At 39.9% G+C, this 12,405-nt stretch overlaps 1 protein-coding gene across 2 annotated transcripts in view; it reads right to left on the bottom strand.

The window, feature by feature from the left end:
• The window catches only part of FBLN1 (fibulin 1), a 79,088-nt gene that overhangs the window by 32,012 nt on the left and 34,671 nt on the right, over positions 1 to 12,405 (bottom strand). For both annotated transcript variants that reach the window (XM_088055790.1, XM_005526997.3), the window contains exons 6-14: positions 11,853 to 11,954; positions 10,123 to 10,260; positions 7,843 to 7,980; positions 6,271 to 6,414; positions 5,333 to 5,461; positions 4,719 to 4,844; positions 3,760 to 3,879; positions 2,677 to 2,808; positions 2,009 to 2,132 (exon numbers count right to left, since the gene is read on the bottom strand). In XM_088055790.1, coding sequence (XP_087911916.1) covers positions 2,009 to 2,132; positions 2,677 to 2,808; positions 3,760 to 3,879; positions 4,719 to 4,844; positions 5,333 to 5,461; positions 6,271 to 6,414; positions 7,843 to 7,980; positions 10,123 to 10,260; positions 11,853 to 11,954 — 1,153 coding nt within the window. The remainder of the gene's footprint in view (positions 1 to 2,008; positions 2,133 to 2,676; positions 2,809 to 3,759; positions 3,880 to 4,718; positions 4,845 to 5,332; positions 5,462 to 6,270; positions 6,415 to 7,842; positions 7,981 to 10,122; positions 10,261 to 11,852; positions 11,955 to 12,405) is intronic.

Below are 12,405 nucleotides of genomic sequence, written 5' to 3'. Positions count from 1 at the left end.
GATGTAAAGTAGTTTGGATGTAAAAAGGGTGCTAAAGAGCTATTTTATGAAAGTGCTCCCCAGTGAACACCAGGTAATCTCACCCATAAACCCTGACTCCAGCACACTGGTACAACATTCGTGTCCCAGCTGAGAGCACCTGGCAGAACCGCTGCACTTCATCGGTGGTAACAATGAACTCACATTCTCTTTTTGCAAACATGTTTTCAACAATGCATTTAGTAACTACCTGTAGCTGTTGAGAGGGGAAAACCTAATAAATTCAACAAGATTATAACTAAAGGAATTAAAATAATTAGAATTTCACTGAGCAGCTGTAGGATTTGTGTCTGACTCAGACTAATTATAGCCTGAACACATCAGAAAGATCTCACCCTATGAGTAGGTTTGAGTTAGGCAGAGTGAACCTAATTTACAGAGCCCAACAACCTAAACACAGAAAAACAATTCAGACATTCTACTGTTTTCCCAAAAGATTGCAAATAGCCAATGATGTCAAATACAGATAAGAGATAAAATGAAATGGAATGTGTCTGCGATGTGTATTTTATAAGTTGAACTCCGTAAGAGTAGAAATCTGCTAATTCTGCCTAGTGGACCATTGCATGTTGCATTTTTTAAAAAATGTGGATACCAATGAAGCCACAGTCTTGCAAATAAAGAGAACATCTGCATCATGAGGCACTGCCTGGTCACTGATGTGACAAATGTAATTTAAAATTTAATTCCTATTAGCCTTCTCAGAACACAAGCATATTTTATAAATAGCTGGGTTTACACACAAACTTTCTCTCCAGCATTCTGATCAAATAAATTTGCTGTGCCACTTATATGACATTTCAAAGACTAAGGCCCGAATGCAAACTAACTAATACCCACAAAATTCCTAAGATGAACATGAGTGTTGGTTTCATTCTACAGAGGAGGCACAAAGTACTCAGGTCTGTCTAACAGATGGTGGCCATACCGACACTGACTGGGAAAAGCAATAGTGGGCTGATAACAAATGTGATTTGTTTGGTTTCCTCCCTGGCTGGTGGAGCACACACTTACCTGAGTACAGGACACACAGGGGGACCATAAAGCAGCCTTTGGAAGAATGGCTAGCGGCCAGAAAGCCACAGGGCAGGAGGTAAAGCATCACCTTCACCAGCCATAAACTTTAGCTACACATCTGAGAGTCTTCAACAACTTCTCTCTGCTGGCACTATTTGATAGGTATAAAAGAGCTGCCAGCTGCCCCTCCTCCCAGAGCTGTCTCCTATTTTCTGCACCACAATGCACAGACTATCTATGAGCAAGGTTAGAGATACAGTTATGAGCTGCAGCTAACTTACCACCCTTGCTAGGATTCCCAGGTTTTGTAATACAGGTGAAAATTGGATACAAATTGAAAGAGGGGAGATTTATATAAGATATTAGGAAGAAATTTTTTATTGTGAGGGTGGATGCCCCAACCCTGGCAGTGCTCAAGGCCAGGCTGGATATGGCCTTGAGCAAACTGGTCTAGTCAGACATGTCCCTGCACATGGCAGAGAGGGCTGGGAATGGATGATTTTTAAGGTCTATTCTAACCCCTTAATATTCTATGATTCAATTAAATGGTACCAAAAATATGACATTCTTGCAATGCTTTGCAAGAGTACAGGTGAGAATTCAGAGAGGGAGCTAAAAAGATTCCTTTAGCTGAAGTGTGACAGTAAGGAAAGACTGTGTGTGATTCTGAAATAAAAGCCAAGGATTTCAAAACCGAATGTAGCCCATCATGCTGCCTGCAAGGGAGCCAGCCAGAGAGTATCTGCTTGTGGCTGTGGGGATCATTATGGTGCAAATCTTAGAAAGAGGAGCATGAGAAAGAAACCAGACCTGTGTGTGCAAAACATAGGGTAGGCCTGCCAATACAATACATATTTGCTAGAAACTGCTCTGCGTTCAGTCATCAGTGGCATGACATTAAGGAGATCATGCCACCAAAAAACTGTTTGACCTTGAAAAATAAAGTACTTACGTATCTCCTGACTTGCGGTAATTCTCGGGACATTCCAAAGACAGGCAGCGAAAGCCGCCCTGGATGTTAAAGCAGGTCTCATTGAAAGAGCAGTTGTGGCTTTCTGCAACACACTCATCGATATCTGCCAAATGGAAACAGGGGACTGGATTAAACACATGCTTTTCCTCTCCTTGCAGATGCCAGACAATGACAGTGTCCTATTAGATACTACAGGACGTGGGGCGCAGTTAAACATCACTACAGGATGGCAAGGGGAGGGCAGAAGAACAAAGAAGAACACTAACCCAACCAACCAGCAAGAGGAAGAAAAGGAAGAGCAGCAGTGCCACTAAGTGGACAAGACCTAAATATTTGCTGACAGGTTACAGCAGGCTATTTCCTTTTGATGGCTAAACTAACTCATAGCATTTCACCATTGGAATCTTCATCGTAAGAATTTTTTATTATTATTTAATAATGTTTTAAAAAGTAGTCTCTACTGAATTACTTTGTAACTGAAATGTCCTGTATATTTATTATAAAAGACTTTTTGCTTCAGATGTCTGGCTGATGTGTACTGCATTACCTATAATTTCGTAGGAAAGGCATCTTTTAAACACAAAAACTGCTAGAACTTGTCAGAATTCCACAATCCAGTGGGGTCTCCCAGCAGCTCTTGAACCCACCTTGGCAGTTGCGTGCATTGGGTGCCAGCCTGTACCCAGTGGAGGGACAAGTACATTGAAAGCTCCCAGGAATATTAATGCACCGAAAGGAACAGATATGTCCTCCAGTGGGCAATGCACATTCATCAATATCTGCAAGGAAAAAACACCACTCATTTACTATGTGTTCATGACATTCAACCCAGTGCACATGTACAGTGTTCCTGCTATGAGCTTCAAGCACAATTTGATGGTTCTAATTTCTGGGCAATGAAGAAGATCATCAGATAGGTGTAGCTTTAGCCAACAACAACTAAATTGCAAAGATTTTCAGGAATAAATGGAACTCTGAAGAAAATTAAAAGCTATAAGAGAGCCCAAGAGACAAAGTAATGGATGAGGGCAAGCACATTACAGTGATATGTATTGCAGTGCTTTATAAAAGGGAGGCAGAGGAATATTTTTATGCTTGTTTTCACAAAAGGAAATTAAAATTAACTATTCTGCCCAAGGCCTCACTGTTTAGTAAGTCTTGGAGACCTAAGTCCAAGTTCAGGATCTTATCCGTGAGGTCACAGCCACATCCTCCTTGTATTCAAGAACACATTAGTTCAGAACCAGCCACAAAAAGAATAATTTCATATAATAATTTCAATTTTATATATAGCTATAGCTATATATATATATATAAAATATATATTATATATATATATTTCAATAATAAATTAATAGAATATTTTCATACATTAAATACCTGGTAATATCATATATTACATATGTAACATAAATATGCTCATATCTTCACTGGCTGAAGACTAGAAATTCTGGTAGTTCCTCAGGAAAAAGACAAATTTCTGTCAAGTTACAAAAGTGTGCCAAGCTACAGTTCAGTGTAAGCAGCAAAAACGACAACACACATGCAAAGAGATGCCTCTGGAAAAGGACATGGGTGGGAGACCTTCATTGAATACAGTCTCACAAGAAAAAACCAAAGAGACTCAAATATTTAAATGAAAAAATTATGTGGAATTGCTCATGTTTGTTACAGCAACAATAAGAAATGCCCACCCAACGTCTCTCTCCCTGCAGTGCCATGGGTCTCACCTTCACACGAAATGCCATCGATGTCACTGAGCTGGAATCCACGGCGGCAATAGCACTGGTAGGAGCCGTACACATTGGCACACTCTTGACTACAGGGGTTGTTCTCACACTCATTCAAATCTGAAATGCAAAGTTATAAACCTGAACCCCAAATTTCTTGCAATATTCTTCACTCCTAATATTGGAATAAGACAACATTTTAGAAGGTTTTTTGTTATTTTTATATTAAAAAGGGATGGCATACATCACTGATTAAGCTGGAAATAGGGGTCTCTGAGTGTTGCTTTTAACAGGGTCTGGCAATATAGGTTAATCTGCACTGTGCTGTAATTTCCTACTGCATTTCAAGGTGTGAGACTGGGAGGGAATGTTTAGGCCACCACTTATGTGTCTGGATATCAGCAAGGCTGGTTTTTTGAAGGTTTTGAACCTGATTGAGTTGAGCCACCCTTCAAAGTGCAAGAAATGCAGACCCATACACCTCTGCATCACAGAATCACAGAACCATTCAGGTTGGAAAATACATCCAAGACCATCGGGTCCAGCCTGTGAGCAAGCCCCACCTTGTCACCACAGATGGGAGCACTTAGTGCCACATCCAGGTGTTCCTCAGACACCTTCAGGAGCGGGGCTCCACCACCTCCCTGGGAAGCCCCTTCTGATGTCTGACCACCCTTTCAGGGAAGAAAGTCTCCCTGATGTCCAGCCTGAGCCTCCCTGGCGCAGTTTGAGGCTCTGTCATCTTTTCCTGTCAGATGAGGCAGTCTAAGGGCGATATATTCAAGCTGTGGGCTATAGCAGCCTCGACTAAGAGCAGCAGCGTTTATGTAATCAAAGAGACTGCACTGTGATGATTTCTTGTGCCATTCCAGTGCAGCCTTGCAAGCTAAAATAAAAAACAGCTGAAAGAGCAATGAGCTGTTTCTCACACTCCATAACCAAAGCATTGACAGCCGTACCTTCACAGGATCTACCATCAGCTGAAAGTTTGAAGCCCATGGTGCAAGTGCAGTAGTAGGAACCAGGAGTGTTCTCACACTTGTGAGCACAGAGGCGGCCTGGGTAGCGTCTGCATTCATTGATATCTGCAATGATGAACACACAGAGAGGTCTGTGGATTGGCTGGCTCACTGTGGTACCAGTCTGGACAAGAATGTAGTTATAAAAGTTTAATTGTTCTTTTCCAGATTTAAATTTCATAATAAAGAGAGAAGAAATCCTCAAAATGCTTATTTAGAAGCTCCCCCCAGAGTATAATTGGATTAGATCTATACAGAAGAAAGTTGCTTTGATCTTCCAAAGCAATCTTTCACTTATAAAAATATCACAGAAAACAATTACACACACTCTCACACCTTTTAACAGGATAGCAGATAACATGTAGACAATACTAACAGAGCTTCCTTTGAAGTATCAGCAGTTCGTTAATATGGCTTTAGAGTCAGCCAAATAATTTAGCAGTCAATTTTACATTCTGATGACAGAGGGCATGCAGAGAGCAGTAACATTCTTTACACAGGATCACTCTGTAAGTGCCATGGCTGCAAGTATTTAGTCTGATGCTGTAACTTACCAATACATGTCCTACTGATGACATCAAAAGTATAGCCAGCCTTGCACTCACAGCGGTAATTGCCTGGGGCATTGATACAAACGTGTCCTTCTCCACAGGGCTGGTTAGAGGATGAGCACTCATCCACATCTAAAACAAAAAGTGATTTGAAGTACACTTCTGAATATGCAAATTGAGAGAACAGCAACAAGTTAACATATTTTTTTGTCCCCTGGTGTTTATAAAGTATTTTGAAACAGAAAACAAGCTGTTATCCTTCTCTCAGGTTTTATAAGATCAGAGTCACAAATCCAAACTATTTGTACCAAAGCAGGTTAGCTCTAAGGTGTCTTTAATGTTGATGGACTTGGGAGGAAAGCGATGAAGTAACCAGGCAATCTTTGGAGGAATTTAGGTGCAAAATTGTTTTATTATGCATACTCAGTATTTGTGGATCAGATCTTCATCTAGTCTAAGATGTCTGAGATCCAGAGTCATCAGTAGTGCTTTGATTAGCCACTCACAGAAATTGAAAACACATACAAAAATGCCTCTCTTTGCAAAAACCACCTCAGCTAAAAGCCAGCCAAATGTCTTTCAGTGCTTTTTGAATGGCTTCTGTAGGGCATTAAATTGAGCCTGTGTTATCTCTCTGTACTAAGGAGATTTGGGACCACACAGCCTTGTTCCATTGATGCAGTCACAGCCAATGCTATTTATGGGGGCTGATAATCATTACTCCTCTTCTCAAAATGTAGGGTTTCATGAGTTTTATGAAGGACAGAGGGTGGATGCTTGTCATTCTTCACTTGCTGGCACTGCCATGAGGGAAAGAACAGGATCAAGAATTGACTGTGGGAATGATAAAAACCTAGGCAAAGCGCAAAAAACTGGTAAACATAAATTATATATGTGAGCTATTCTCTTAGAACTGCTTTTTCTTCCCGACTGTCACTCACCTACACATCTTGTTCCATCTTCATTGAGGTGGTAACCTCGGCCACAGCTGGGTGAGATTCGCTGGCAGGTAAAGGAGCCATCAGTGTTAATACAGATCTGCCCAGCTGGGCACGGCATGTTGGTACTCAGACACTCGTTGATATCTACAAGAGCACAAGTCAGTGTAACTTTTTCCAGTCTCAAGAAGTTTAAGGTAAGATGCTCTCATTATATAACCCTTCAGAGAAAAGTTCTGCCTGTGGGAGAAAACTGTTCATGACATTTAGCTTCACTGATAGAATGCTTCTAGAGTGAAGACTGGGAGGTACAAAAGCCATTGATACCACAGAAAAGCAGTGGAAATTGGTGTAGATCTTGTATTTGTTTCAAAGCCTTTAAAATTCTCTGCTAAACATAAAAAGAGCTAATCAGCAATTCAATTCACTAGCTTAACTGGTTCTCTCTCTGAGTTCTGATTGAGCTCTTAGCTTCTACAGGATGATCAGAGTCACAAATCCAACAACAAAATCCCCTCAGCTTCACACAGAGCAGCATTTTGTTCCCCGTGTGTAAAGTTAGGCTATGAAACTGCCTAAATATTTTGAGCAAATGTATTTTATGAGCCACTGGCTTGCTGCAAACTGATGTGGCTTTACTGATGCCCACAACAGCAAGTTAATCAAAAGCTGCCACGGACCTGGCACTACCTGTGGCAGGTGTACACCTTCAAAGGGTTTGCTGTGCACAGGCACTGGCCCCCCCTCATTTTAAAGGCTGCAGTTTTGTTTTCAGTCTGTTTCCAGTGTCAGATTTCAACACTACAGGAGAACAAGGGGCTGGTAATGAGTGCAACTTGGCAGCCGCTGCTGCTTGGCCAGTTCCACAAGTCCAAGACTTGCTACGCCAATGGGGGAATTAAAAGTTGAGTTGAGACTTGAAAATAATACTCAAGGGAATAACTGATAGATTTGTAGGTCACATTAGACAAATCCATAAAGAGTCTGCTGGAAACCAGTCATTTTAATGCATTTATATGCAGGATATAATTCTGGTTTTGGGAAGTCTTGGAAAAAATGCATTGGCCTGACAAGATTGTCATCAGCCTTCAAAGTAAAACTCCTCTCCACAGTATGATATAACTTTCCCGTCTTTCTCATACACAATAAGATTATTGATAGGCTGCAATGTGGGACAGGTCTGGGAAGACCTACATGCCTGTAAAACCAAGCAGACTAACACCAAAGGGTGTTGCAGAGGATGTCAGCTTTCTACACAAAGCCTTAGCTAAAGCCTTTTGGATAGAGTTAGATAAAATATATCACAATTTTTACAAATTTTGTTTCAGATAAAACACCCAAAGCCTTAAGCAGCTAACCACCTTAGGTAATGCAATCTCATTAAATATAGCGATCTAATATTTAAGTCTTTTATTTAAATGGCTTTCATCTGTCCCTCTTACCTGTGGGATCAAGGAAAGAGCAATGCATGCACAGATGAAGGATAGCTTGAGCAGCTCAGAGCCCACTCAGTGAAACCACAACTTTTCTCCCAGGCAACACCTGAGCATTTCCCAAGATAAGAACATGCCTTACCAATACAGTTGCCTAGTGCATCTTGTATAAACCCACTCATGCACTGTAGCTTGGGTCGGCAGCGGAAAGATCCTGGAGTATTCTGACAGATAAAATCGGGGGGGCAGTTATGAGTACCAGTCTCACATTCGTCAATATCTGGTACACCACAAAAAAAAAATTGTTAGCAGGAATTTGACAGGTTTTTAATTACATTTAAAACATAAGACATAGTTAAAATCATCACATAGATTAAACTTCAGCATATCTTCCTGGAATTCTGTGATCTAGGATCAATCTGACTTACTACCTCAAAAAAGATCTCAGTAAAACCAGGTAGGTTAAGATTTTTTTATGATTTTATGATTAATCTTATATATAGGGGTGTGTCTGTGCACATTATGCTTTACAAGTTTAGTTCTCACAACTAAATGATTCAAGGCTATTATAGAGTACCTAAAGCACCACATTCAGCACTGCTCAGCCTTGATTCAGCAGTGTGCTTAGCTTTGAAGTCAGGAAGATTTAATTACCCAAGTGCAATTTTAATTTTAATTTAGATCCAATGCAGATATTGTTCATTTCTTTCATAAGTGAATTAATTTGCCTTGATTTCCATCCATATTAAGGCTTGCAATATCCCTGCATTATCATGCTTTAAAATGCACATAAATATGACTTCTGCTTACTTTAATATTCTACTCCTGTTCAGAATAAACAATAAATACTTGTGAATAAATTCTTGTTCATGTAAAGCAGATAAAGGAGACAATGGCAAATGAAGCTTCATTCACTAATGTAGTCTTGTCTACATAAAGCAACTAAAATTTAGTGTTTGCCACCTGGAAATGGGATGAAATCTCCTAAAGCTATCAAAATACAGAAACCCTCCAGCAACAGGATACGTCAGCTTTCTCATTCATGCAGTTGATACAAAAGTAGCCCTAGAGTTTTGTGGGACTTAAAAAATGAGTTTGGACACCATTTGAATTTTAGGCTGGGTTAATACTGAACTGGGTTCAGCAGGAATCTACATGTAGCACAACTCAGTCATGTTACCTGGCATTTAAAAACCATACATGAATCTTATTCATTTTTAATTTTTATCACTATTAACATAACATTAATAAATAATGTTATTAACATATCTTACCCAGATAAGAACTTTCTAACATAAGTGGTGGGTATAATTTACTATCTGTACTCCTTTTTATCAACAGGAAAATATGTTAATACTTGCCAGCAAGCTATTTGTTGGCCTAAGTCTGATGTCATTCAAACCACCAGAAGTGTTACTTCAAAGGGACCACAGTTACACGATGATACTTTCAAAAAACCTTGCCTGATATTCTGCAGGTTTTGCACTGGAGTTTGCTCATCAGCTTTTTTATTTAATCTATTTATAAACCACTGATCAGTTCCTACTGTAAAACCTTACCTAAAATTTCAGTTGAGTTAATTTACTCATTTACTACATTTATATTTACTTATAAACCATTCTAAGCTTAGGCAGAACAGACTTTCTCATTAGTGAAAACCAATTCCACATCAACCGGGGTTAGCTGCTAATTTATATTTCTGTAAATGCAGCATGCCAGGTGAAGTTACAGATGCACATGACAGCATTCTTTAAGCTAGATGGAACTTGAAATAAGTAACTTTTTTAGTAAGAAAGACTGTTATGTTCGTGTGGTTTTAGCCTCTTTACATTTTTAAATCCCTAGGGATGCTGTGATTAAGAAATTAATCCCTTTGTAACTTCCTTAGGATAAAAGCTTACTTTCTTTTTCTAAAGATGCATCTACCTTCACATTTCCAAACTGAATCACCTGGTTTCTCCACTTGCCACACTTTGGTTCACACTCCAGAATGTGCAAACCTGATTCATTCAGGTGCATCTAAACCATTATTTATGCTCCAAGAGCAGGACTTAGGCACTCCACTCACTCATGAGCAATCAAATCAGCATACCAGACTGGAGCTAGCCAGAAATAATCTCCAGGGTATTGTGCATAGTGTGAGTTCTGGGCCTTCATAATCACTGGTTTTGGTCACCAGACCAGCTCCTAACATGCAACACAAATTGCCAATGTGAAATAGAGTTATCTCTCCTGGAAGTCTCTGCAGCAGCCCCCAGCTGCATGGTAATCTGCAAGGCAATAGGTGGAAAAACTGCTGTCCTTGAAGTGTGTATGTCTCAATTACATGTGTATTTACCAAAAGCCAAAGAGCACAACATGATGATGTGCTTCATTTTTAACTTAAGCCTGGAAGATTTTAGTTTCTCTGCACAGGACATACCTTTGCAACGACTGTCATCTGTTAGCTCATAACCAGTTCCGCAGCTCGTGTCCCGCTGACAGCGGAAGGATCCTAATGTATTGACACAGGTTTGTCCAATCCCACAGTTGTGTGTCCCAGTGATACATTCGTTAATATCTACAGCATGCAAAATTATTTAAAAAGAAATAAGAGAGAGTAAATAAGAAGCATGAAGATGGGAAGAGAAGAATCTGAAGGCTAGCTATGGGCACACCTCCAACCAGGCACTCCTCTGAGCATCAGAATACAATGGTGTGGATTTGGCCTCACATCCCACTACACAGCTGTTGCCAGGACATGAACCAGCAAAGAGATTTGGACCCTGTTGGTTCCAGGACTCACTGATTCACTGTACTTAAGAAGAGGAAAGTCAACTGAGTGAAAGCAAAGAGTCATCATCTGATTGAGTCTAGCAGTACATGATGTCTCCAGACATGTCTAAGGTTGTTAGAGGTAGGATGTGTAGACATGGTCTGCTAGTGGAGTTGGCAGTATTTGGTTTATGTTGGACTCAATGATCTTAAGTGTCTTTTCCAAACTTAGTGATTTCATGGTCAGATAATAGTGACTATATGAATGAGGTAAACTTTCAGAAATCCTCGCCTTGCTCTGCATCCCACCAATATATGGATTAGGGACTCCCTGAGCCAAGTTGGATTTTATACTTCACAGCTACTGATAGACATTTCCTTTGTGAATTTTTTTCATTCTAACTTTGAATGCACAAGAAAATCTGACATCCATGTGTATTAAATGTAAAAGCTCTTCCTTTTCGTATGTCCAGCTAGGTTAGTGTTAATCTGACCAGTCACCAATATTTATTTTATATTCTGGAGTTTGTATCTAAGCCACTTAAGACTCCATTTCCAGTCACTGACAGAAAAAGGTGCTCTTCATCTGGAGCACTCGTCATCCTTGAATAGCTATGCAGGATGGGCAAGGTGAACTGTGCCCTAGAAGGGCTCATATCCCTCAGCAACAAGGAGCCTGGGCTCACTAGCTCAGAACCAAATGGCCTGAAGTCAAATCCACCTCTATCCCAGCCCATTTCATTTGATGTCACAGATTAGAATATGTTGAATTGGGGTGGATCCATAGGGATCATCCACTCCAGCTCCTGGCTCTGCACAGACACCCCTCAATCCCCTCCTGTGCCTGAGAACACTGTCCAAACGCTCCTGGAGCTCTGGCAGCTTTGGAGCTGTGACCATTCCTGGGAGCCTGTTCAGTGTATGACCACACTCAAGAGGTGGGGGGGGTGTGAAAGAACCAGTTCTTCTGGGAGAAACTAACAATCCTTGACAATTCCCATGCCACTCATGGAATCTAGAACATTAATCATTACTGTCAGTTCTGTCCTTAACATGCTAAAGAATCCTACTCTATTTATTTTGTCTGCCTTATCAATAACAATCCACTTTCACAAGAGAGAATAGGTATTCTATTTTGGTTTTATTCACAGCAAAACATTCAAACTCTGTCTCTTCTCCATTCTAAATTCTCCACCTTTTCCCCTGACCCTCCTTAATTTCATCTTCCCACAATTCTCATTTCAGCACTCTATTCAAATCAACTTTTTATGACTTCACCTCTTTCCCTAGCTGACATAAGCATGTTCTGGTCTCTTCTCTCTGGGTATTTTTGTATCTATTCTTGCTATTTTAACACAAGAATGTTTATAATCGAAACAATGGCTTTATTTCTTTTACCTTCACAGGTGATACCATCTGGTTGAAGCTGATAGCCAACAAAGCAGGAGCAGACGTAACTGGATCCTGTGTCTCTGCACTGCTGAGAGCAGGGACCACCACCTAATGGATATGTTACAAGGTCTTATTTAATTAAGAGGCTCTTCATAGAAACTGAAACAAACCATTAATTTACAGGACACTTGATTTATTTAGAAAAGAAGTTAATACACATATACACAAGAAAGAAAGGGCTAAGCACTGAAAGCTCTAAAAATGTATACAAGAAGGGTTATCCTGACAAACAGAAAGAGAATACTACATAGAATTTACACAAAATTTGGCTTATCTTTAAGAAAACTTTCTGATCTTGTTAAAAAAGAGATGAATATTAAAAATGTTTCATATTCTAAAAATAAAGAAAAGGTTATATATTTCCAAAACCAAATATTTGTTGTAAGGCTGCAGATATCCTTAGCACTAACAGAACCCATGTCCTGTTTTTTAGAATGGCTGGATAGGTATTAAACAAGAGGTTTGAGATAGGCACAATCCATGTGAGCAATTGCAGCTA

The sequence above is a fragment of the Pseudopodoces humilis genome, chromosome 5 (genome assembly GCF_049639895.1).
Source record: "Pseudopodoces humilis isolate 2021_Gansu_Grassland_sample_001 chromosome 5, ASM4963989v1, whole genome shotgun sequence".
Lineage (NCBI taxonomy): Eukaryota > Metazoa > Chordata > Aves > Passeriformes > Paridae > Pseudopodoces > Pseudopodoces humilis.
Note: the sequence above shows the minus strand (reverse complement) of the source record. Positions and strands in the feature narration are given on the sequence as shown.